Source organism: Danio aesculapii, chromosome 17 (assembly GCF_903798145.1).
Source record: "Danio aesculapii chromosome 17, fDanAes4.1, whole genome shotgun sequence".
Taxonomy (NCBI): Eukaryota; Metazoa; Chordata; class Actinopteri; order Cypriniformes; family Danionidae; genus Danio; species Danio aesculapii.
Genome location: NC_079451.1, coordinates 45,272,569 through 45,300,381, shown reverse-complemented (window position 1 = coordinate 45,300,381; position 27,813 = coordinate 45,272,569). Strand labels below are relative to the sequence as shown.

Sequence of the window (27,813 nt, the reverse complement as noted above, 5' to 3'; positions counted from 1 at the left end):
AGTTGTTTGTTTAACGTTGTATAATGTATAAATATACAAATGAATGAATAAATATGAAAAGAGCAAGCAAAATGGTAAATGACTAATTAAAAATATAAAAGAAAGCAAAGGTCTCCTTGCAAAAATAAAAATATCATATATAGGTTAAATATGACCTGGACCTGTATTTCTTTTATTAGATTTTTTCCCCACAGAACCAGTATTCCTTGAAAACTACAGTGTGTGAATCTAGAATAAACATGAATGTGGAAAAATGAGCAGAGGAACCAAACCAAGCCAGAATTCAGGGGTGTGGTATGGGTGAGACTAGTTGCTTTGTAAAACTGGACTTTACTAGTTGCATTTGGATCAATCACCAGGATGTGGAAAGACAACAAGGGATGAATCACATCTCCAGTACTGATTCAGCTCTTGCATTAGAAGAGAGCATGCTGGGATTAAGGGCTCCTACGTTTTGGAGGATCTCAGAACAAATCTACTAATAAGGTGTTTCTAGTGTGTTTTTGGAGTTTGAGGAAGACTGTCAGACATCCGCCTTAGTGTGACAGCGGACAGTGATCTGTGAAGGGGTGAAGTGTTACCGGTCGCTGGCGGCTCGGTGTGCTGCGTCCAGACACGGGGCTCAGAGATCCAGATGTATCCAGATCATCAGCAGATGACCAAGATGACAAATCCTGCACAGAGAGAGACAGACCTTAAACTGAGATGAAGATTAGTCTTGTACATCAGGCATGTGCTATGTGTAATGATCTATCTATCTATCTATCTATCTATCTATCTATCTATCTATCTATCTATCTATCTATCTATCTATCTGACAATCCATCCAACTATCTATCTATCTATCTATCTGTCTGTCCGTCAATCTATCCATCCATCCATCCATCTATCTATCTATCCGACAATCCATCCAACAATCTATCTATCTATCCGTTCGTTCGTCCGTCCGTCCGTCCGTCCGTCCGTCCATCCAACTATCTATCTGTTCGTCTGTCCGTCCGTCTATCCATCCATCCATCCGTCTGTCTATCTATCTATCTATCTATCTATCTATCTATCTATCTATCTATCTATCTATCTATCTATCTATCTATCTATCTATCTATCTATCTATCTATCTATCTATCTATCTATCTATCTATCTATCTATCTATCTATCTATCTATCTATCCAACTATCTATCTATCTGTCTGTCCGTCAATCTATCCATCCATCCATCTATCTATCCGACAATCCATCCAACTATCTATCTATCTATCCGTTCGTTCATTCGTCCGTTCGTCCGTCCGTCCGTCCATCCATCCATCCATCCATCCATCCAACTATCTATCTGTCCGTCTATCCATCCATCCATCCGTCCGTCCGTCCGTCCGTCCGTCCGTCCGTCCGTCCGTCCGTCCGTCCGTCCGTCCGTCCGTCCGTCCGTCTGTCTGTCTATCTATCTATCTATCTATCCGACTGACTGTCTGTCTGTCTGTCTGTCTATCTATGACATCACATTATTATGCATGTACATTATATGCTATATTTTGTATGTTTTATATTTATACGGTTTCGGTTTTAGTAAAATACTAATAATAGTTGTATTGTTTTATTCGAATTTCAAATAAAATTATTATCATTTAGAGAATTTTATTTCCAGAAAATGTCAATTGGTACAAAATAATTAATGTTTGTATTTGTTATGATTGAAAATCAGGGTTATTCTACCAAATATTATAAATATTATATAATATAAATAACTCTTCTAAAGGTAAAACACTGGTCTTGTATTAAAACGATAATGTGGTATTGTATAAAAATGAACATAAACAGGCATGAAATTTTGAATTATTCATAAAATTTATTTATTTATAATGTTATTTTAGATGTTTTAAATGAACTCTGCAGTGAAATGTCATATGTAGTTTACTAAATAAAATAAAAGTTACATTTCACAATTATACATAATTATAAATCATAAATCCAGGAAAACAGAGTATTTTAAGTCGTCTCTTAACACTAAAAGTATCCAGGCAGTCATTTTGACCTGTTTTTTTTTTATTTAATGTCTTTGTTAAAATAAAAGCACATATCAATAATTCCCTTTTTTCCCTAAATGTGTATATATATTTTTTCTAGCATTGTTATTTTATTAAAATTTCAAAATATGAAAGAATACTAATTATTTCTACCTTGAACTACCATACTGGTCAAAAAACTGCATGCATTTCTAAGCCTAAATCCCCCGCGAAGTGCTTTGAAATGTGCAGTTTTTATTCAATGTTTGATCATACCTGTCAACCCTCACGTTTTTCCTGGGATTCTCCCGTATTTTACAGTTCTATCCTGCTATCATCCTGTAAAGGGATTCTCCCGTATTTTCAATCTATCTATGAAGAGTGGCAATAAACATTAAAGATCTGATCCTCCCTATACGCGACCCATACCGCTGAACCACCAGGGGACGCCCCTTGCTCTTAAATGTGAGTCTGTTCTGTGCTTTCGTTTTATTTAGGCATGAAAACACTTTGAAATAAATCTAAAAACGGCGCGATTCCCTTCCTTTTCATTACAGGTGCCATCACCCCTCCTATGCAGTCCTCAAAACTCAAAAACAAAGTCATATAGCGGTGCGTGACTGTCAGCTGACGCACTCCATAGTGATAAATAGACGCTGTTTCCCAAACGGATTCTGTACACGCGATTTGAAGCTGAGCAAAAGTCTGGGTTTTGGGTGCATGTTTGAACAGACACGAACACATTAATAATAATAATAACAACATCTAAAGATGTCCATCTTAGTGGGTTTTTTCAAACACAACTAATTTTGTCCTAAATGAGCATAAAAAGTTAGGAAAGCAATCGAATGCTTTGATTATAACGTTGGATGTGTTGCATTTTTAAAGTGACACCCATTATTTAATGTAATCAAACAAAAAATCTAAATAAATAAGAGATTCATTCGCGGCTCTTTAATCAGAACGTGTAAGTTATACAGTAAAGATTGAGATTTGATAACTTGATTCTATTTCTTTATAGTAGCTATTAATTTTAATAAGCTGAACTGTTTGCTAATTTATTTGCTGCTAATGTATACTATTTATTTTTTCTTTTGTAAATAATAATAATAAAACATATTACTGACTGTTTAACTGCATATCTACAATGAAACAGCTCCAGAAAAACACATTTAGTATTTTGGGGATTTGTTTTTGGGAGGGTGGCGGCTGTTATGGTGGGCATATCCATTATTTTCACATCCCAAAGTTGACAGGTATGTGTTTGATGTAATCTCAAGTAAAATATGAAGAAAGGGTGGGACACAGAGTAGCCCCTCCTCTTTTAAAATAAGCCAATAGCGTTTTGTTTTATCATGGCTCTGCCAGTGAGAGTAGTTGAGCTCAAGCGCATCAAATGAGAAGGGTCTTGAAGAGGCGGGGCATGTCAGATACTAAAGAGCATTTGATTGGTCAAGATTTAATAAGAAACTGAAGTTTGAGGTAACATGAAAAAAATTGTAGATCCATTTAGACAGCAGTGACGAACTGCAAGCTTTAGATGTTAATATCAGTTTTATATCTTCTAAATGTAAATTTTGTCACTGTTTTGGAGCCCACTAGCTTATCGATATCCATAAACTAACATACTGATACTAACATCTAAGAAACTTTATTTTAATTTCACAGGACCTTTAAGAGTCTCCGCATTAAACAGATTTGGATTAATATATTTGCTTGCATTAGTATGATTTGTGTTTATAGTGTTGCCAATGAGGGACCTGTTGACTGCTGCTGATGTCCAGGGTCTTCTGTAGTTCTCGGATGTCTCTGGTCACCCCCTTCAGCAACAGTTTGAGTCTGTTCCCGATCACATGCACCTTCTCTTTGGCCTCCAGACAGTCGCTGCCCTCCGAGTGAACCAGCAGCTGAAGGGACATGTCCTGCAGAGACGCCACCTTCACCTGTGTGTCCAGCAGCTCCCGCCGGATTTGCTGAGGAACAAAGAGCGTTGGAGCGAAACAAACCATGCAAGGTGTAACCCAAATGCTGTACAATAGAAAAAAGTCAAGTGAAATAATTTACCAGCAGGGTTTTGTGATGCTCCTGTAGGGTGTCGCTGTCCTGAGTGTGGTCAATCGGGATGATCTCGTTCCTCCTGCGATCGATGTTCTCCAGCCACAGAAGCAGACCGTGACTCATCTCATGGAAATCCTGAAGATTAGGACAAACATTGGACGCTTTTATGAATTTAGCACCCAAGCAATTACACCATCCTGCATCATATTCTAGAGATGTGGTAAAAAAACCATTCTGAGATTTTCCAAATGCATCAATCTGCCCATTTGAATCAATTCTGAGCTTTTAACAGCATTTAACAGCACATGGCACTCTAAGCTAGTTTTTAACAGTGCAAGAAGGTGCTCTAGGCTAGTTATTAACTGCAAGAAGGTGCTCTAGGCTAGTTTTTAATAGCAGGTTAGCGCTCTAGGCTAGTTTTTAACAACAGACAATGCTCTACGCTAGTTTTTAACTGTTTTCTACGCTAGTTTTTAACTGCAGATGGCACTCTAGGCTAGGTTTTAACAGCACATGATGCTTTAGGCAAGTTTTTAACAGCAGATGGCGCTCTAGGCTAGTTTTTAACAGCAGACAACACCCTAGACTAGTGTTTTAACAGCAGATGGCACTCTAGGCTAGTCTAGGCTACTTTTTTAACAGCCAATGGCACTCTAGGCTAGATTTAACAGTAGACAACGCTCTATGCTCTATGCTATGTTTTATAACAGCAGATGACGCTCTAGGCTAGTTTTTAACAGCAGACAACACTCTAGACTAGTTTTTAACAGCAGATGGCACTCTAAAAGCCAGTTTTTAACAACATGATAGTGCTCTAGGCTAGTTTTTAACAGCAGATAGCGTTCTAAGCTAGTTTTTAACAACAGACAATGCTCTAGGCTAGTTTTTAACAGCAGCTGGTACTCTACGCTAGTATTTAACAGCAGACAACGCTCTAGTTTTTAACAGCAGACAGCACTCTAGGCTAGTTTTAACAGCAGACAGCGCTTTAGGCTAGTTTTTAATGGCAGAATGGTGCTCTAGGCTAGTTTTAACAGCAGACAGCGCTTTAGGCTAGTTTTTAATGGCAGAATGGTGCTCTAGGCTAGTTTTTAACAGCAGACAATGCTCTAGGCTAGTTTTTAACTGCAGACAATGCTCTAGGCTAGTTTTAACTGCAGGATAGTGCTCTGAGCTAGCTTGTAACAGCAGGGTAGTGCTCCATGCTAGTTTTCAACTGCAGATTGCACTCTGGGCTAGTTATTAACAGCAGTATGGCACTCTTGGATTGTTTTTAATGGCAGACGGCACTCTGAGCTAGTTTTTAACAGCAGACGGCGGTCTAGGCTTGGTTTTAACTGCAGAATGGCACTCTTGAATTGTTTTTAGCGGCACTCTGAGCTAGAATTTAACAGCAGACGATGATCTGAGCTAGTATTTAACAGCAGACGGGACTCTAAACTTGTTTTTAACAACAGATGGCGCTCTAGGCTAGTTTTTAATAGCAGACGGCGTTCTAAGCTAGTTTTTAACAGCAGGATGGCGCTTTTACCGCACACCTCTATAAAAGCTTCGGCATGGGCTCTTGTTTAGGTGTTTCTTGCCTGGCACTGCATGAGTGCATGCTGGAGCGCAGTCCTCCACTCGTCCAGTGAGCTGCTGAGTTTCTCCCAGCGGTTGTTCATCTCCTTCAGCCGCCGCTGCAGGTCTTGAGCCTCCTCGCTGTCTGACTGCACAAACTCAGCACTGCAGAGGTTTATGGACAGAACGATGGCCTTACGTTTATCCAGAGCTTTCTGCAGCTCCTGCGTCAAGCCAAAGACAACAGAGAAAAGGGTCAATTGGTGCTTTTGGGTAATGTATTTGGTTTAAATTTCTATACAGCTTAAATTTATTACTATTCGCAGATGCTTTAATCTAAAGGTACTTACAAAAGCACTTCAAATCACTAGAGAGCAGCTATATATTAATGCCTATTCTAAGTTATAGATGCCAAATCTAAGTTAGTTTATTCATTCATTTTCCTTCGGCTTAGTCCCTTTAATTATCAGGGGTCACCACAGCGGAATGAACCACCAACTTATCCAGCATATGTTTAAAGTAGCTGATGCCTTTCCAGCCACAACCCGGCACTGGAAAGAAGTCAGTTTAGTTATTTTTTATTATTAATAATATTATTATTAGATCCTTGTAATGAAGTGTTTATAAGAACGTGTCTGGTGCATATGGAGAGGAAAGAGTGTGTTTCCTACAGGTGGTCTGTCCAGACCCCTCACCTGTGTGAAGCACACTTTCACATTTTGCTCAGTGTTTTCGTAGAAACATCCATTGTTGAACCAGTCTGCAAGTTTTAAATGCCAGTGTCTTCTAAATACCAATTGTTGTCTTTGCTACACACTAGCTATTGGCTCATTTCCACTGAGTGGTACGGTTTTAGTTAGAGAACAATACAGTAAACATTTATTTCCATTTCCACTATCAAAAGTATCAAAATACCAAACTGTAATCATTCAACTGTTGCATCTAAACATGTGGAAAGCATGCACTGCTTCCCTTTCTCCATTTTCATGCACTTGCCACTTGTCTACATTTGAAATAGGAAAACTGAGCATGCACGGACATGATACAGTATGGCAATAGCCCATGCGGTTCTGGTATACACATGCCTACCAACAAAGTTCCCACTCTAAACCAAATGTCAAATTCCCTGACTTTTTCCAAATTTTCCCTGACTAAAAAGCTGAATTTCCATGACCAATGACGTAGAGCAGACAAAATTATTTGTAATTAATGATTAATTAATGTTTTGTTTACATAAATCTAAGACAATAAGTATGTGACTAAATATGTGACCAAAAATATCAAAACTTAATAGTAATTGGTCCATAGTCCATAGTCCAAGTCTATATTTTTAATTCTTTCATGTCTCCTAATATAGGCTAAAAAGGTGAATAAAATTGCAATTAAATATAGATAAATTGAAAGTAAAATTTTAAATGACAAAATCCTCTGATATTCTATGACTTGGACAAACTAGAAATCGAATCCCCTGACTTTCAATGTCTGCAATAGACCTTTTAAAATTCCATGATATTCCAGAAATCTTTATGACTTGTGGGACTGCTAAAAGGTAAGTTGTAAAGGGTAATCTGTACCGAATCGTACTGTATTGTACTAAACTGTACAGCTCAGTGTAAACAATGTGTTAAAGCTCCTGTTAGGTGCTTTGAAATCTGAATTTTTTATTCAATGTTTTTGATGTAAACTCAACTGAAACATGATGACAGGTTGGGAGAGAGTAGCTCCTCCCCTTTTTAAAAACAGCCAATAGCGTTTCACTATTAAATGAGAAGCATCTTGAACGGGGTGGGGCATGTCAGATACTAGAGAGCAGTTGATTGGCCAGAATATTTAATGAAAATTATGAGGTGATTTAGGCAGAAGTGACAAACTGCAAGCTCTGGATGTTTATATCTGTTAAATGTGAATTTTGTCACTGTTTTGGAGCACACTAGCTTATAGATATCCTTAAAACTGACATCTAATATATATATCACCCCAAAATGTTTAAGTTTGATTTCAGTGGGACTTTAAAAGTAATGCCACAGTAGTGTCAGACCTTGAGCTTCTTGATGCGCAACTCGATGGTGTGTATGTCTGTGCCGAGGTCCAGTCCCCGCTCCTGCTGCAGCTCTTCTTCTGTCTGGTCCAGCCAGCTGCAGATGCTGCTCAGGTCCGAGTTAAATTGCTGCCACTGCTGCATGTTCTGCTTCATGCGCATCTCTTTACTGAGAGCCTGAGCCTGCAGCAGCTCCCAGCGCTCGATTACTCCTGCACAACACACACACATGACAACATCCTGAGGCCTGCATGACTGTGACTGACACTTCAATTTCGAATTTTTATTGATATTTCCAATTATTTATTTCCACACATCCAATCTGATATCGGATGTACTGTGCTGTACAGTACAACATGTATTAGTTTGAAAAATTGCATGTATTCATGTGAATGGCTCAGTATGTGATATGGTTTTTTTAACCTGATGTCTGGGACTCTGAGCTGTTGGGATTGACGAAGCCTGATATCTTGTCGTCCTCATCTTTCAGCTCAAATCCTACCCGCTTTACAGCATCAATACTGCCACGACATTCTTCAAGAAGCCGCATCTGAAAGATTAAAATTTAGGAAAAAGGTTAACATATGCATTCTTATTCAAACTAACATATTCACCTTTTTCTTTATGACTGCGTTTCAAATTATGGGTTGCACTTCCAGTTTGAGGAAGTTCTATTCATATAAATTTTAATAATAATAAGTTTGTGCTACAAATAATCCTCATACACAGTGAGGGGTACAGTTGAAGACAAAATTATTAGCCCTCCATTGAAATTAAAATTCTTTTTCAAATATTTCCCACGTGATGTTTAACAGAGCAAGAACATTTTCACAGTATTTTCTTTAAAATTTTTCTCTTGGAGAAAGTAAAATTTTTCTTTAGTTTACAACTCAGGCTCATTATTGATACGTACCCCTGCATACATTTCTGGAGAGCGCCAAATACGTCCCAGGAGCTACGTTTTTTTTTGCAGGTTTTGTTTTTGCAAATCCACCAGAGGCTGCTGTGTACGCTTTTTCAGATCTCAAATTTCTCTCGCGAGTGTCATTCGCGCCTGCTGTTCTCGCACAAATCCACCAGAGGCTGCTGTTGACTGACTGACTGACCGACCAATAACTCTAACCGCCCTCCTCCCTACACCCAACCAATAGTTTTTTTAAAAAGCACAGACTGACCCGCCCACCTACTTCCCTAAACTTAACCAACAGTGTTTTCAAAAGCAATTCAGAAAAAAACAGCCCTCGCGCCCGCCTGGTTTTTACCACGTTTTCAGATTTTACCACATTCTTATTCACTTGTTTATTTTATTTTTTGCTTTTTGTTTTTGTTTTACTTGGTTTCTGGAACCGTTAAAATATTATGTACTGTACCATCACAAACAAAATAACTTAGTTTATAGAAATAAGTTGTTAAATTTAAAAACATGTTGAAAAATTGCACTCGTTTTAACATAATTTGGGAAATATTTGAAAAATAATTCATATTTCATAGGAGGGTTAATAATTTCATAATTAAATATATGTTTATGATATTGCTGTAAGAAAGTGTACTTGTGAGTTATTGTGGTTATAAAATGAAAGTAATTTTATTAATTTCTGACTTTGAATGGATGACCTGTGAGGAGAATAATGACATCTGACTTTACTCAGTTTTAAAAACTACTTTATTGATTGTTCACAATTTAACAAGTTGCTCCCATAATTTGTGCAAAGCATTATGCATATTTCACTGTAAGTATAGTTGGGTTACACTAACGTTGGGTTAACATTAAATTCTTTTTCAAATACTGTATTTCGCAAATGACGTTTAACAGAGGAAGGAATTTTTCACAGTATTTCCTATAATATTTTTTCTTCTAAAGAAAGTCTTATTTGTTTTATTTTGGCTAGAATAAAAGCAGTTTTGAGATTTTTTAATAGAATATTATTAATTTATCGATATTATGAGCCCCCTTAAGCAATATTTTGTTTTGGGATTGCCTACATCTTTAAACAATGGCTTGTCTAAATACCCTGACTTGCCTTATTAACCTAGTTTAGCCTTTAAATGTCACTTTAAGTTGAATACTAGTATATTGAAAGATATACAGTACAATATTAAGTACTCTCTTCATTATAAAGATAAAATAAATCAGTGATAAGAAATGAGTTATTAAAACTATCCTGTTTAGAAATATGTTGAAAAAAATATTTCTATCAAACAGAAATTGTAAAAAAAAATATACAGGAGAGCTAATAAGTCAGACTTCAACTGTAATATTTGTGTAAGTAGATTACTCACAAAGTCAGCGTAAATGAATGACATCTACCTCAATCCTACAAAAAATTAAACTCAAGTGGAAAACGTGTGTGGCAAAAAACATCCTACTAGTAATCGAGAGCAAGTGATGCAATGATTAACATTTGGTGTGATTAGATATGGGACGAGAACCGGTTTCAAGGTTTACCATGGTTTGGAAAAGTCAAGGTTTTAAAACCGCAAAAAATGTTCTGTTATACCGTTGCTACTGTATATGTCATTTTTTAATGTGTTTTGTTTGTTTACGGCTATTTTATTTCATTTTTTAGGAAAACAGTTTCGCCAGCAGAAAAGGACCCTCCATAACCAAAGCTACTGGTTAGCCCACGATTCAGGAAACATCTGAAAAACAAATCGTTTATACACCAACATCCAAGCATGCTATAGACCTGAACAGTGTAGTGGCTTTACTTTATATCCAAAGAAAAGAAAGATATTCAAAGATGCCTTTTCAAGTTGTAAAGAAATCAAGGCAGCAGAATGGCATGTTTATTGTTACAAAGTAGTTTCTTAAAATAAAATATCTTGTGTTCAATGGCAAAAAAGTAGACTGAAAACCAGCCATGTTTAAAGAACATATTTTAGAGCAGTGATCACAATACCGTGATGTTTTTAATCAAGGTTATCATACCATCAGAATCTTATACCAGCCCATGCCTAGTGTAAACTCAGCATAACATACTCATACAGGACTGTCACTCACATAACCCATGTATGTGGCGTCCAGCTCGGGGCCGGTGGGTGTTCGGCTGCGTATGATGTTCTCCGTCTGCTGCAGGTGGAAACAGCTGGTGTTCAGAGCTTTATCCAGCTGTCGGATGTGAGTCTCCAGAGATCCAGCGTCACCTGCAGAGGAACAGCAGAACAGATATCAATGCAGAAACAACTGAAGCTGCCTCTGCACGTGGCTGACCCGTGTTGATGTTCTCAGGCCTGATGCAGTGAATGTTAAGAGATGCACATTACTACACTGCTCTTTCATTAGTCAAACATACTGTGTGCTTCTAACACAATTTATCATTAGTCAAAGCAGATTACAATCAGAGTTCATATATGAAATGCTCTTCAGGATGGCATTGCTATAATAATGTTGCACTGAACATGATTAAGATTGTTCACGTTCATTTATTATTTTTGCATTTGTAATGATGCCTTTGGTCGGGCATTAATGAAGATTTGATAGTGATTGGCTGAATAATTGGCTGATACTTGAGATTTTCAGACAGCTCTTGATCATATTTTCATGGCATTTAAAAAACACTTCCCCAAAGAACTGACCTTGACGTACAGTAATATGAAGCTGTCTTTACTGTAGTGCAAAAATATTAAATATGTGTAGCATATATACAGTTGAAGTCAGGATTATTAGCCCCCTTGAATTATTAGTCCCACTGTTTTTTTTTTTTTTTCCCAATTTTTGTTTAACAGAGCGAAGATTTTTTCAACACATTTCTAAACATACAGTAATAGTTTTAATAACTAATTTCTAATAACTGATTTTTTTTATCTTTGTCATGATGACAGTAAATAATATTTGACTAGATATTTTTCAAGACACTTGTATTCAGCTTAAAGTGACATTTAAAGGCTTAACTAGGTTAATTAGGTTAACTAGGCAGGTTAGGGTAATTAGGAAAGTTATTGTAGAATGATGGTTTGTTTAGAAGACTATCGAAAAAAATTAATAGCTTAAAGAAGCTAATAATTTTGACCTTAAAATGGTTTATAAAAAATTGAAAACTTCTTTTATTCTAGCTGAAATAAAACAAATAAGACTTTCTCCAGAAGAAAAAATATTATCAGACATACTGTGAAAATTTCTTTGCTCTGTTAAACATAATTTGGGAAATATTTAAAAACGAAAAAAAAAAAAAAATTCAAAGGGGGGCTAATAATTCTGACTTCAACTGTAAATATATCCTTTATGTGATTTGAATTAATGAAAAGGAAACTTTTATTTTTGGTTAAAGTAAAGCAGAAATTCAATAAAATATAAATATTATATAAACAACGTTGTAAGTACAATACTTACTAAAGGTAAAGAATACAATTATACATTTATAGTAAGTTTAGAAATAAAATACTTATACTATAATAGTACTTAAATAGTATTAAAGTATTAAACTAATCCAAGAATAATAGATGAAATCCTGTGCTCCCCGAATCCTGTGCTCGTTTCATCTCTGTTATTCGCAGATGATGTTGTTTTGTTGGGTTCATCGGACATGGACCTTCAGCATGCACTGGGGCAGTTTGCTGCTGAGTGTGACTCGGTTGGGATGACAATCAGCACCTCCAAATCCGAGGCGATGGTGCTTCTTGAGAAAAGTTGGCTGGCCAGTGCAGTGGCAGCAGTAATGCGGTCGATGTACCAGTCCATTGTGGTAAAGGAGCTGAGCCAAAAGGCAAAACTCTCGATTTTCTGGTCAATCTACGTTCCTACTTTCACCAATGGCCATGAGCTTTAGGTCATGACCAAAAGGACAAGTTCTCGGATACAAGCGGCCAAAATGCCAATCCTTCGCAGGGTGGCAGGACGTACCCTTACAGATAGGGTGAGGAGCTCTGGTATCCGGGAGAAGCTCGGAGTAAAGTCGCTGCTCCTACACATCGAGAGAAGTCAGCTGAGGTGGCTCGGGCATCTGTTTTTGATGTCTCCTGGACGCCTAGCTATGAAGGTGTTCCAGGCATGTCCCACCAGGAGGATGCCTTGGGGAAGACCCATGACACGCTGGAGAGACTATAGCTGCATCTATTTTAAATGTCTCCCGTATTTCAGACCCATCTCCCGTTAAGTTCTGTCTCCTGGAAAACTCCTGGAATTTAACCTGCCCCCCCCCCCCCCCCCCCCCCACTCCTTTCATAATTTCCAGCATGCCACCCTTCCGCCTCAACATAACCCCCCTGCCTCTCCGATTTTCAGTCAAATGTTGGCAAGTATGCTCTGACGGTTGCCAAATCAGTGAAATAAATGACCAAACTATCAAATAATCCCTGCCATGAGTATAACCGCATTCACCATCAGGAGGCGCTATAATCACTCTCGTAGGAGAATTTTGCTTTCACCATCCAAAATAAATAAAGTTATCCAACATGTGTGTCCGATAGCTCCGCCCCTTCCACTACATGAGCAAACCTGCGGTCGTTGAGGGCGTGAAGTGTCCGTCATTCCACACTTCATTTTACCGGCTAAACGAGTGCATCATCAGAGTAAATAAAATGCACTTATTATTTTTAGAATTTTCAGTGTCAACGCACTACTTACACTATTTATACTACAAAATGACGTAGAATAGTGCATAAGTATGCAATTTGGGACGCAGCTTCAGTCTTTCGACTGGCCTGGGAACGCCAGCTGGAGAGCAGCTGGAGGAAGTGTCTGGGGAGAGGGAAGTCTAGGGCTATCTCCTGAGACTGTTACCCCCGCGACCCGGCCCCGGAAAAGCAGAAGAAAATAAATTATGAATTAATTAATTAATTAATCCAAGAAATACTATATGCTTTATTGCATTAAACAGCAATGATAATTACTGTAACTACAAAACTAAATCTAGAAATTTGACAAGAAATTTATATAACTGTCAAGACAATAATGTTAAATTAAAAATACTAATAGTCAAAAATTCATTATTCGTTACAAAAAAAACACTTCATGAAAACATTAAAGTTGAATTTCACTTTGAAAAAAAAAATCGTTAATTTCAAAGTGAAATTCAACCGTAATATGTTTTTATGAAATATGTGTTTTAGGCTATTTGACCTCTAGATAAGGAGGCACGGTGGCTCAATGGTTAGCACTGTTGCCTCACAGCAAGGTCACTGGTTCTAGTCCCGGCTGGGTCAGTGGGCATTTCTGTGTGGAGTTTGCATGTTCTCCCCGTGTTGGTGTGGGTTTCCTCCAGGTGCTCCGGTTTACCCCACTGTCCAAACACATGCGCTATAAGTGAATTGGATACATTAAATTGGCCGTAGTGTATGAGTGTGTGTGTGAATAAGAGAATATATGGGTGTTTCTCAGTACTGGGTTGCAGCTGGAAGGCTGCGTAAAACATATGCTGGAATAGTTGACGGTTCATTCCCCTATGGCGACCCCTGATAAGTAAGGGACTAAGCCGAAGTAAAATGAATGAATGAATGAATGAATGACCTCTAGATATTATCCTATATATCGCCGCTGGCTATTAATCACATATCAGGCAACCACTATTATTTAAATTGATTAGCCACATCATTTAATTCTATATTTATTAGCATTTTTTTGTAATTCAGTTTGCTCTGATTGTAAAATACTGTGAGTAATGCTGTTGACTGGGAAATCCAAAAGCATTAGAAACCATGGACAAAGACCAGAGTGAACTCAGAGTGGGCATCAACCTGTGACACGACATGCAAACACTGCAAAACTGATTAAACCATGTGAAGCAACACAAATCAAAAGAGAAGGGTTAGAAACACAGCTGACTGTGCTTTGATTTGGGTTGTGAGTAGAAACTAAAGATCAGGCAACAGACTAGTAAATGAGTCCCAGATTTCTGTTGCCTACCAGCGCTGGATCTCAGAGTTTGCTCAGTAAGTTTTAGAAATGCCTCAGGACTCTCTGGAATCACAACATCTGAAAGAAACATATATATGCATACAAAACAAACATGACTGACTGCTGAACCACACTAAAATCTGTTGGTATAACCATCAGATTCAGGATATATGAAACATGTTTCGAGAAATTGTAAGAGAAGTCAATTCTGTATTAATTCTGTTTAAACAAATGCAATTTTTCAAATGCATTGCTATTCTCTCTTGAAATGAATTTGAGCTTTAAGCTTTTTTTAACAGCAGATGGCGCTCTAGGCTAGTTTTTTAACAGCAGATGGCGCTCTAGGCTGAGCACCAGAGCAGCCTGCACTCTAGTTTTCTCAGCAGATTGTGCTCTTGGCTAGTTAACAGCAGATGGCGCTCTAGGCTAGTTTTTAACAGCAGATGGTGTTCTAGGCTAGTTTTAACAGCAGATGGAGCTCTGGGCTAGTTTTTAAGAGCAGATGGCGCTCTAGGCTAGTTTTTAACAGCAGATGGTGTTCTAGGCTAGTTTTAACAGCAGATGGAGCTCTAGGCTAGTTTTAACAGCAGATGGAGCTCTAGGCTAGTTTTTAACAGCAGATGGTGCTCTAGGCAGTTTTTAACCGCAGATGGCACTCTAGGCTAGTTTTTAACAGCAGATGGCGCTCTAGGCTAGTTTTTAACCACAGATGGCACTCTAGGCTAGTTTTTTAACAGCAGATGACACTCTAGGCTGAGCACCAGAGCAGCCTACACTTTAGTTTTCTCAGCAGATTGTGCTCTAGGCTAGTTAACAGCAGATGGCGCTCTAGGCTTGTTTTTAACAGCAGATGGTGTTCTAGGCTAGTTTTTAACAGCAGATGGCGCGCTAGGCTAGTTTTTAACAGCAGATGGTGTTCAAGGCTAGTTTTAACAGCAGATGGAGCCCTAGGCTAGTTTTTAAGAGCAGACGTTGATCTGGGCTACATTTTAACAGCAGATGCGTTCTAGGCTCCATGCTAGTTTTTAACAGCAGATGGCACTCTAGGCTAGTTTTTAACAGCAGATGGTGTTCTAGGCTAGTTTTTAACAGCAGATGGTGCTCTAGGCTAGTTTTTAACAGCAGATGGTGTTCTAGGCTAGTTTTTAACAGCAGATGGCGCTCTAGGCTAGTTTTTAACAGCAGATGGCACTCTAAGCTAGTTTTTTAACAGCAGATGACGCTCTAGGCTGAGCACCAGAGCAGCCTGCACTTTAGTTTTCTCAGCAGATTGTGCTCTAGGCTAGTTAACAGCAGATGGCGCTCTAGGCTTGTTTTTAACAGCAGATGGTGTTCTAGGCTAGTTTTTAACAGCAGATGTTGTTCTAGGCTAGTTTTTAACAGCAGATGGCGTGCTAGGCTAGTTTTTAACAGCAGATGGTGTTCTAGGCTAGTTTTAACAGCAGATGGAGCTCTAGGCTAGTTTTTAAGAGCAGACGTTGATCTGGGCTACATTTTAACAGCAGATGCGTTCTAGGCTCTATGCTAGTTTTTAACAGCAGATGGCACTCTAGGCTAGTTTTTAACAGCAGATGGTGTTCTAGGCTAGTTTTTAACAGCAGATGGTGTTCTAGGCTAGTTTTAACAGCAGATTGAGCTCTAGGCTAGTTTTTAAGAGCAGACGTTGATCGGGGCTAGTTTTTAACAGCAGGATAGTGCTCTATTCTTGTTTTTAACAGCAGGCGGCACGCTAGGCTAGTTTTTAAAAGCTAATGACGCTCTAGGCTAGTTTTTTACAGCAGATGGTGCTGTATGCTAGTTTTAAACAGCAGATGGCTCTCTGGGCTTGTTTGTAACAGCAGATGGTGTTCTAGGCTAGTCTTTTATAACAGCAGATGACACTCTAGGCTAGTTTTTAACAGCAGATAGCACTCTAGGCTACTTTATAACAGCCAACGGCACTCTAGGCTAGTTTTCAAAAGCAGTCGGCGCTCTAGGCTACATTTTAACAGCAGAGGGCGTTCTAGGCTCTATGCTAGTTTTTAACAGCAGATGGCATTCCAGGCTAGTTTTTAACAGCAGATGGTGCTCTAGGCTAGCTTTTATAAGGAGATGGTGCTCTAGGCTAGTTTTTAACAGCAAATGGCACTCTAGGTGAGTTTGTAACAGCAGATGGTGCTCTAAGATAGGTTTTAAAAGCAGGCGGTGTTCTATAATCATTAATCATTATTAATGATTATTTTAGGTTTAAGAGATATTTCTAAGTTATTGGATGTAGGCAGTGTACTGTGTAAAGCACACAGTGCCATCTGCTGTTAGAAACATTCAGAATCCAATCAAGAGAGAATAGAGATGCATTCAGAATCAATGCAGAATCAATTTCTCAATTTTTTTTCGCAAATTCCCCTAGAGAATGCACCGATCAACTGACAAGAAATCAGTACCAACAGTGTTTTTTTAACCAGAAACTTGTGAAAATAGTGGCAAAGATCGAATATTGTGCATTATTTTTATATTAAAGCAATTTAAATAAAAAACAAAGTGAAGGTCTTTTCATTTCTGAAGTGTTTACATTTATTTCTTACATAAACGTACATAAAATATAAGTGACTTGATTTAAAACCAAAGAAGGAAAGAAAATCTGCCAATTTGTTTGTAAAAAATCATCAATTAGAATCAGGCATCTTGATCAGCGCATCTCTACATAAAGTTGAAGTCAGAATTATGAGCCCTCCTGAATTATTAGCCTCCCTCTATATATTTTTCCCTAATTTCTGTTTAACTTAAAGAAGATTTTTTTTCAACACATTTCTAAACATAATAGTTTTAATAACTCATTTCTAATAACTGATTTATTTTATCTTTGCCATGATGACAGTAAATAATATTTGACTAGATATTTTTCAAGACACTTCTATATAGCTTAAAGTGACATTTAAAGGCTTAACTAGGTTAATTAGGCAAGTCATTGTATATTAATGGTTTGTTTTGAAGACAATGGAAAATATTGCTTAACGGAGCTAATAATATTGACCTTAAAATGGTTTTTAAAAACTTAATAATTAAATAATAAAAAACGCTTTTATTCTAGCCGAAATAAAACAAATAAAAATTTCTCCAGAAGAAAAAACATTTTAGGAAATACTGTGAAAATTTCTTGCTCTGTTAAAAATCATTTGGGAAATATTTGAAGAAGAAAAAAAAATTCACAGGAGGGCAAATAATTTTGACTTCAACTGTCCAGCTTCTTTTTTCTGTTTAATTCACAATAAAAGCTCCCACTGACCTGAGAGTGCAGATGCTGAGCCCTGCAGGTACCCATCATCCTCTGCCTGATCTCCTGTTTCAGAGGAGGACAGGGCCCTGCTGGCGCTCTCCAGACCACGGCTCAGGTCGTAATCGTGGTCCCACTCCAGTGGGATGGAGTCGACGCTGGCCGGAGTGTCCCGACCCGAGCGTTCGGCCCGCAGCGGAGCAGATCGGCTAGAGGACGGCAGAGGAGACAGAAAACCGTCTCCCAAACGCTCGCTCCAGGGGAAGCTGGACACGTCAGCACCTTCATCCAGATCAAACTCCCGGTCTGAGAACGAGATGTCATGCTCATCGTCCGTCAACTGGGAAAAAAAAGACGATAAGAAGTGTCAGTTACTGAAACTTAAAAAATGTATATATAGTAGAAGTCAGAATTATTAGACCCCTTGTGTATGTTTTTCCCCAATTTCTGTTTAACTTGAAGATTTTTTTCAACACATTTTTAAACATAAAAGTTTTAATAACTCATTTCTAATAACTGATTTATTTTATCTTTGCCATGATGACAGTAAATAATATTTGACTAGATATTTTTCAAGATACTAATATACAGCTTAAACAGCTAATTAAAGGCTTAACTAGGTGAATTAGGCAAGTTAGGGTAATTAGGCAAGTCATTGCATTATGATGATTTGTTCTGTACAATTGACAATTGACAATTTGCTAATAATATTGATCTTAAAATGTTTTTTAAAAAAAACATTAAAAACTTTTTTATTCTAGCCAAAATAAAACAAATAAGACTTTCTCCAGAAGAAAAAATATTATAGGAAATACTGTGAAAAATTCCTTGCTCTTTTAAACATCATTTGGGAAATATTTGAAAAAGAAATTCTTCAACTATACAGTTCTCTAAAAAGAACTTCAACTATACATTTGGATCTAATAACTTACAATAAGATACAATAACTAAATGAATTAAAAAAATGAAATAAATAAAGCAAATAAAGAATAAATAAATTAATGAATCATTAAATGAATGAATGAATGTCTAAGGAACTACACAAAAACGTTAAAAAAAACGAAGACACTTATACCAAAAAAGCAATCAAATAAAAAAATGAAATGAATACTACTGTAACTGAAACTTTGACTCAAATGTTTAAACTAGATTAAATATATTTTTAATTAAATACATGAAAAACGAACAAAATTAAATGAATATGTGAATAAACAAATAATGAATTAAAATAAATTAATAAACAACAGCTTAAATGACTGAATGAGTTAATGAATAAAAAATAATAACCTAAATAATAATAATAAAAATAATAATAATAATAATAATAATTGATTAAAAGTACAACTATGTTGTAACAAACTATGTTAATGGTTTTTAAATGAATAAAAAATAAAAAATGAATAAAAATGTAGATACCTTTTCAATTTACAACCAAATAAATAAAAAATAACAAAAAATAGTTTATATTTTTATATAGTTGAATACCTGAATATTGAAGTTATATAAAATGTACACTTCAGTTTTAAAAATCAATAAAATAGCACCTGCCTAAACAAAGAATTTTAAATTAATGAATAAATGTAAATGAAAGAATATCTGAATTAATAAAAAATTTGAATTAAATAATGAATTAATAATGACTAAATGAATGAATCTCTAAAATAACTACACAAAAAGGTAAATAAATAAATAAGACGCATCATAATAAATAAAAAAATGAAATGAATAGAAACAAAGACTTTTTAAAAACAATGTAGGAATACATTACAATTAATGAATAACCGAACGAAAAAAAGATGAAAGAAAGAATAAATAAATAATTGGATTAATCAAAAAATGAATGAATGAAAATCTAAAAACTAAGCAAAAAAGGTTAATAAACAATAAAGGCACAAAATAAAAAGAATAACACCCACTAATTAGAATTAATGAATAACTAAAAGAATAAAACTATTGAATGAAAGTCATTATAAAACAATTATGAAGTAATCAATAAATAAATAAATATCTAAAATAACTACACAAAGACAAACAAAAATACATAACATGTAATAAAAATAAATAATAAAATGAAATGAATGGAAAAAGAAAGCAAAAGAACCCCATGTTTACTCAGTAAAATATAACCATCCGATCACTTAACATACCGGTAACCGGATAAGTTTCTTGTAGTATCGTTCCACACGTCCAAACACCTCCTGGCAGTATCTCTGCAGCTCCTCCAGCTCCTCCTCGATCACAGCAGCGTCGATTGGCTCACTTTTCTCCAGAAGAGCTTCACCCTGCTGGAAAATGTGGTCGATCTTGCCCGTGTTCAGTGTGATCTCCTGCTGGAATGCCTGCAGAGCACAAAAAAATTCACCAAAAAAAGATGAAAGTTCTGTCACCATTTAATATCCATTTTAGTTTCCATTAAACACAAAAGAAGATATTTTGAAGAATGTATGAAACAGGAAACGATTGACTCCCGTAGCGTTTTTTTTCTACTATAGAAGTCAACAGAAAATCAAGAACAAGAAATGACAGTGTACATGCTTGAATCAGACTACTTTTTCACTCATATTAACGAGACACATACTGTAAGCTGTGCAGAGTTTACATGCTTTAGTCTGCGCATGGCGAGTGAGCCATCAAACTTCATTACGCTATCCCTTTAAGAAAAGGCACATGGAGCAGATGTGCAATTGTAAAGGCAAGAGACTCACCCTAAGCTGTTTGATTTTGGCCTGGACGTCACACTCAGAGAAATGCTCGATGTTGGTGAGCTGCAGGTCCATCTCTGTCAGCCAGACCAGAATACAGTCCCGCGCCGTCTCAAACTCCTCTCTCTGACTGATAAAGTGCTGCAGGAGACAAAACAAACATATAAACTCATTCAAATAGGATTAACTACACACTTGTATTTATCACACATTTACCAAATTCCAGATTTAATTACATTAAGTACATAATGCAGAATTATGTAAATAAGTGAAATTAATAAGAATTAATAAATATTTGTTTAAAAAAGTACATAAAAGCTTTTATTAATCAGTAAATTAATATATATTAAATGTTTTGCATATATTCAATAATATTGCTAATAACAATAATAGGTCAATTCAACCAATAATCTAAATCTCTCACATTTTTTTAACTCACAATATATTACTAGTACAATACTTAGTTTTTATTTAATTGTTTATACTTTTTATGTAAAATAACATTTAAATAATGACTAATGTCTGCTTAAGTTGAGAAGTTGCTCCGGGTTCGTTGCACATTTCAGATGATAAATCCTCTAGAGGGCGCTGTCTACATTATTGTGAATCTGAAATACATTACTTAGGGTATGTTTTGTTGTAGGTTTCAGATACTCATCCTTCTTGTACACGTCCACCAGAAATTGATGCTTGTTGTAAAGATAATCTAGACCATAAAACCACTGACCTAAAGACTTTCCTAAACCTAATCAATAATGTTTAAAAGCAAACGTACAAGAAAAATGCCCTGCGACTACAAAGTTTTACCTCATTCTTGCATTGATGTTTTGTGCTTCACCGGACTCAAAACCAAGCGCTTTGAGGCACAACACCGTACAAAGTGAAATATGAGCAAACTGAACACACCAGAAAAGTTGTCTATTTGGTGATAGATAAAAGAGGCAAATCAATCCGATTACCAATCATAGACGCTTTTTTTTTTGGTATTTGTGTTGTGCAAAGAACTGCATAACAATGATTCTTCATCGATAAAAAAATCCCTGTAAATATCATTAGTGTGAAACAGAACAAAAGTTGTTGGCATCATACTGCCCCCTAGTGTTCATTTTACCTACAAACTGCAATCAAACGTATGTTTAAGTACGCTTTTTTAAACAAAAAAATGTAGGCTGAAGCATGTATTTCCAATGAGCCTGTTTTGATTAACACAGTCTTGTGCATAGATCCTAAGACCCTGTTTACACTGATACGTTTTAGATTTAAAACAGCGCTTTAGAATGAAAACGATCCGCATCCACACTAGCGTTTCACCTAGCGTTTATGAACAGCTCTCTGTCTACACCACACTACTGAAAACGCACATCACGTGACCACACACACACACACTCTGACATGCACTGCAGCACATGTGGACGTCTGAGCTCCAGGCAGTCATCTACCCAGAAGAGAGCTGTGCTCGTCGGACTGTTCATCAAGGATCTCCTGCTGGATCTAATCTCACTATATTTGTTAAACGTGATATTTATTTCATCTTGTTGTCTATATCTAACGACAAATTCCCTGACTTTGGTCTTTAGAATCTATTACTTGTTCTCAGGTAACATGTTTTGGCTGAGCGCAAATATAAGTTAATAATTAATGTAACCACGTACATTATGTATATTGACTGATCTCTTGCCTTTATTTCCTATAATGTATAAACTTATTGTCCGTTATACTTTTATAATGCCCATTATTGATTATTAAAACTGATATTCAGCAAAAAGCTATGTTTCGTATTTTCAATGATAATGAAAGGGGGCAGTTATGTTATAGGCTCCATTTTGTTATAAATATGCATACAGTGAACGCTCAATGTAGCATGACACCTCAACATTTCTGCTGTCTGTTAAGTTGCTAATATCAAAATAAAAATTGCAGTTCCTTATATTATTCTCATTTTATTGTTAAGAAAGTGAAACAACATAGCCAGGGTGATGTGAATAAGGTTATAAAGTACACTGTTCCCTTTGAAGATTTACCCGACGTGTCCCTGGATTTTGTTGTCCAAATCATACTTGCGAAGACTAAACTTACAAGGAGAGGATGCAGGACTGAACTGTATGTAGGCTACTTAATATTGAGGGAAAAGCCACAATCAGATGTCGAATGTCTGCAGTCCCGCCTCCGTTCTCAAACGTCTCCGTTTTCCCCCATGCACACGGAGATGGAGCAGCAGCATTTTAGAAAGAAAACGGCCTCTTCAGCGTTTTCGAAATGCTTCGTTTTCGGTGCTCAAAAACTCCAGCGTAGTGTGGACGGATGGCGAAACCGTAGCAAAACTTATGGTTTTCAAACTAAAATGTAGTAGTCTAAATGGGGCCTAAGAAACAAAGTCAATGGAAATGCACATCTAACACCTCATGTGGCACAGAGGAATGGCTTTGTCTCTTTTGCGATGCATTCACACTAGAAGTGACTTTGTAGATGCCAGCCGCCCTTGAGATTACTTACAGTAAGTAAGGTTTATGATGATATTCACAGAAAATTAATAAGTTGACGTCCCATTGAAAAATAAACATTGTTCAGGGAAAACACTAAATATAAATGTAATCAGTACATAAAATTCTTAATGACAAAGATGAACAGGAAAAAAGTGTGTTCTCAGTCACTGCGGCTATTTATTTCTGCAAACGTGGGTCTGTGTAGGTCTACAGCAGAGAAAATACAACAGAGCTCTACTCCTCTTGGCTGTTGCTCGCAAATATCGCTCTTAGTATGTTGCTCGTAGTGAGAATGGGGCATTGGAACCCTTTTTCGCAATTTTCACTTGTTTTTATGACCATACCTAAAGCATTAAATACATTTTTTATGAAGTCTGCATAACCAGGAGTGGATATTAATTCCTGTTGGTTTATTACAAATTTAAATTAAAATACGTTCACAGATTTGTGATATTAAAACATGTATTAAACTCATGACTGAATAACTACCATCATATTGATCATATTGTACCTTAAGTCTGCGGAGGACGGATGACACCCTTCTCTGCAGGTTATCCCAGCGCTGGTTGGCATTGTGGGCCATTTCTCTCAGACTACAGGCTGCGTCAGTGCGATTCTCACGGGCCAGTCGTTGGTACTGTTTATTGATCAGCTCCAGCTGTGTCAAACTTTCATGCACATGCCGCTGGAACGTCTATTAAGTAGATTAAAGAGTGTTAATATCATCAGACTGTTCACTGACACTATGTTGATTTAGTGTATGATTGTATAGTATTACAGTGGGGGAAATAAGTATTGAATGTGTCACCATTTTTCTCAGAAAACATATTTCTATGTGATATTTTCCCTGGATGTTGGTAACAACCAAAGAAATCCATATATGCAAATAAAACAAATCTAATTAGTTTACAAATGAAGTTATGTGTATTAGAATAAAATGACACAGGGAAGAAGTATTAAACACATGAAGAAAGGGAGGTGTAGAAAGGCAGTGAAAGCCCAGACAGCAGCTGAAATCTCTCAGTAGTTCTTCAGCAACCCTTTGTCTTTCCTCATTGTAAATTAATATTAGCTGCTTCAGTCCAACATCTTCATGACCAGGATGATGGTCAAAATACAGCCAAGGAAACTCCCAAATGCTTTCAGAGAAAGAAAATAAAGCTGTAGAATGGCCCAGCCAATCGCCTGATATGAATCCAATAGAAAATACAAAATAAATATCAGACTTGATAGACTAGACCCACAGAACCATTAAGATTTTAACACTCTGTTGAAGTCTGTGAAAAACTCACTTCATTCCCCATATGAGAGACGTCTTTAAGCTGCCATCACCAAAAAAGCCTTTTTATATTAAGTATTAAATACGTTTCAGTAGTTCAGTACTTTCTCCTTGTGTTATTCCATTGTTTTTTCAGAGTTTTTATTTTGTTTTATTTTATTTGTTTGTATTGTTTGGGTTTTTACCAAAATCTGCTTCAATTCCATGTCAACAGCTCCTTTAGAAATAATATTCCCAGGAAAAAATATGACGTGTTCAATACTTATTTCCCTCACTGTATATGTTTTTTGTATTTCGTGATTTGTTATGTTTTTGGATATGTAAATTAAAGTCTAAATTAAAGGAAATAATAGGTGTGAATGAAGCTCACCTCGAATTTCTTGAGCTCCTCTTTGGCAATGGTGTAAAGGACACCTGAAGAGTTTGGCAGAGCGGCTGTTTTCTCTGACAACATCAGCCACTCCTCGAAATGAGAGAAATCATCCAGAAACTTCTGCCAGAGACGCCACGTCTCCTCAATCCTGATAGATGATAAAGAAATGTATACTTGTCATTTAGAAAATGCATAACATAAGGGTTTATTATGTTGTTATGTTATTGTTAATTAATATATATATATATATATATATATATATATATATATATATATATATATATATATTAAAGGGGACCTATTATGCAAAAAATACTTTTAAAATGGTTTAAACAAATGTCTGGCAGCAGTGTGTAAATATAGCTTATATTTTACAATTATTGTATATTTTATAATCTCACTTCATAAAAACAGTCTGTAGAAACATTGATTGACATTCTGCCTTTGTATGTGTCATTGGAGGGGAAAGCCCCGCCCATTAGTGATGATCTTTCCCTCATTAGCATAGACAGCCCTGAGTGAGAAGCAGCCATATTGAATCTGCTGTTGTGCTGATGCACAGGCATTTTAGCTCCACCCTCTTTTAAAAATAGGGCTGGGAGCACAATCTCATTTGAATTTAAAATGACAGCCGCCAAAACGGCACAATTTGAATCAAAGGGGGGAAAAGGGGCAGTTTTCAAGAGTTATAAAACATTATCAGGTATTTTGAGCTGAAACTTCACATACACACTCTATGACTTACTTTACATCTTGTAAAAAGGGGGGTAATAGGTTCAATGTAACCTTTTATAGGGCACAAGACTTTTATGTCTTAAAATATGACTTTTATGACTAAAAAATTGTAAACAATGTCAATGAAATTACTATGATGGTTCTTCACCTAAAAAAGGCTTATTAAAGAAAATATAAACATTATAGGAAAAGTACTAAAAGAACAGTTGAAGTACTAGAATAAATAGAACTAATAATGAAAATAAATATCAGGTATGAATGAATAAATACAAGAGAACATAAAATAACAAATAAAATCAAATTAAAATTTTTTTTTTTAATTATATACAATAATAGATTATAAGATTAATAATAATAAAAAAAAACAATAGTATAATAACAATAATATAAATATTGTCATGGTTCTTCATTTATCCTTCTACTAATTATTATTATTATTATTATTATTATTATTTTTATTATCTTTGTTGGTGTGTCATGTTTGAGTTTGTTTTATTAATTGCTGTTTTTTTTCCTTTGAGGCTGACTCCGCCTTGCACCTGCGGCTCATTGAGACTGGTGGCTTTAAAAGCGAAAGCCGAGTGTGTGTCGGTGTGGCTCTTTGTTTTCCAGCGCGTGTCTGACTGGTCCACCCGATCTTTGCTCTCTTGAGAGTATGACCTGTACTTGTTGAGAATCTCTACGTATCTTGTCCTGATGAAGGTCTGAGACTTCTGTGTGCATCTTGTGCAGCCGCTGCTGAGGAGCCATGCTGGTGTTGTTGCCGTTATTTAATTCATTGTTGATCTATGTTTTCTCTATGGTTTATTTATGATTTGTGTATGTTGGTTTGTTTAAGTAACTGTTTCATGTGAGAAATATTGTTTAATTTATTATTTATATTTTTGTTGCCACCTCAATTTGATCGGACACTTATTTTCTGGTCTCTAAATAAATAGAGAATTGTACTTCTGAGTTCCGTGTCCTTTTATGTTGCTAACCCCTTCCCTAGATGAGCCTTAAATAACTGGGGTTTGTAACAATATCTTTAAAAGCAAACTCAAACTTTAAATAAATACAATATTACTTTATATTTTCCAATTCGATTGAGATTCCCCCTAAAATAAAGTGCTCGGAGTGCCCAGAAAAGCACTATTTAAATGTAAGGTATTATTATTATTACTATTATTATTATTATAACTGGTTACTGAAACATTTCTGGTTCCATTCATGCTCAACAGATAGATGCATAATTAGTTCTGATGTTTCGAAAATAAACCTTTGATGGAACCTGAGCAGATCTATTGTAAATGTAATGTTGCATTCTACTTTATTTAATTTTAGACCTCACTTCACATGTGACAGTCATAGCTAGTTTTGCAATGGTTTAAATTTAAATTCCACTAGCGTTTAGAATTTGTTTTGTTAATTCTGTCCAAATCCCCTGTTCATTTCAGACTGTGGTGTGCAGTTATTAATCAGGTCAGTGGTCATACCGGAGTCTCCTCTCCATGGACATGGCACAGATGCTCCTCCAGCGGCGGTCCAGGCTGCGTGTGGCCTGCTGGATGGAGTCGCACTCTGCATCAGTCGCACAGGCGTCGCAGTCATGCAGTAAAACCTCACACAGATTCAGCACAGACGCCACACCAGTGCTGTGCTTCTCAATGTCTCTCTGAAGCTCCTGAACCAACAACACAAATGGACACTTTTCACATTTCCATGTTTCTCAGCAGCGGGAGTCATCGCAGTTGGTAAACTTAGAGCACAGTGAATAGGAGAGTACAACAAATCATTTTTGTACAATCCTATTTACTAAATGGTGCTATTAAGACTTTCAGAAAAAGGACACACATAGTGTGAGATGTATAACGGCAGCCAGAAGAGAGAACAACGTCAAATTTATGTCCAGCCCCCATAGACGCGGCATTACAAACGCTAATTTGTTTTTTGTAATTTGATGCAAAGACGATATAATGCATACATAAATACATCTAAATCTTAAAAACTTTCAAGGATTTAAGATGCTGATGACCCTTAAACACGTCATAACGGTCTTGTGAAAAGGGTCCATAACGTATTATGTGAATGAAACAAAATGAATGGATTTATACATTAATGCAAGATTTCCCACTCTTTCAAGTGTAAAACTCCCTGACTAAAAAGCTGAATTCCCATGGCCTACACTGCAAAAACGCTTTTTTTACTTACACTTTTTGTCTCGTTTCTAGTCCAAATATCTAAAAGATCAAAGTAAAGACTCAAGACACGGCAAGGCAAGGAGAAGCGCTTTGTTTAGCAACTAGTGTGAGTGGGTGAGGTGTTTTTATAGTCCTTTAAATTATTGATGACAAGCTTCAGCAGTGTCTCTCTGTGTGTGCAATCAGGGAAAACCGGAAAAGGTGTGTGTGAGGTGCATGACGGGATTTGTAGTCCATTTGGTGGCCGATTTGTAGTTCTCCAGCAATCTGCAGTAGCAGTATATTTTTTATTTAATAGCTATTTAGAAAGCAAAAACTAT

General features: G+C 36.4%; 1 protein-coding gene across 5 annotated transcripts in view; it reads right to left on the bottom strand.

Moving 5' to 3' along the window:
- LOC130244242 (nesprin-1-like) overlaps positions 1-27,813 on the bottom strand; it is a 197,194-nt gene that overhangs the window by 10,982 nt on the left and 158,399 nt on the right. For 3 of the 5 annotated variants that reach the window (XM_056476573.1, XM_056476576.1, XM_056476577.1), the window contains 14 exons: positions 26,789-26,976; positions 24,576-24,726; positions 23,438-23,620; positions 20,447-20,584; positions 19,889-20,080; positions 17,754-18,081; positions 14,498-14,566; positions 10,658-10,800; positions 8,080-8,206; positions 7,657-7,868; positions 5,642-5,842; positions 4,065-4,193; positions 3,761-3,973; positions 582-674 (listed from right to left, as the gene is read on the bottom strand). In XM_056476573.1, coding sequence (XP_056332548.1) covers positions 582-674; positions 3,761-3,973; positions 4,065-4,193; positions 5,642-5,842; positions 7,657-7,868; positions 8,080-8,206; positions 10,658-10,800; positions 14,498-14,566; positions 17,754-18,081; positions 19,889-20,080; positions 20,447-20,584; positions 23,438-23,620; positions 24,576-24,726; positions 26,789-26,976 — 2,367 coding nt within the window. The remainder of the gene's footprint in view (positions 1-581; positions 675-3,760; positions 3,974-4,064; positions 4,194-5,641; positions 5,843-7,656; positions 7,869-8,079; positions 8,207-10,657; positions 10,801-14,497; positions 14,567-17,753; positions 18,082-19,888; positions 20,081-20,446; positions 20,585-23,437; positions 23,621-24,575; positions 24,727-26,788; positions 26,977-27,813) is intronic. The other 2 variants (XM_056476574.1, XM_056476575.1) reach the window with 1 other exon arrangement.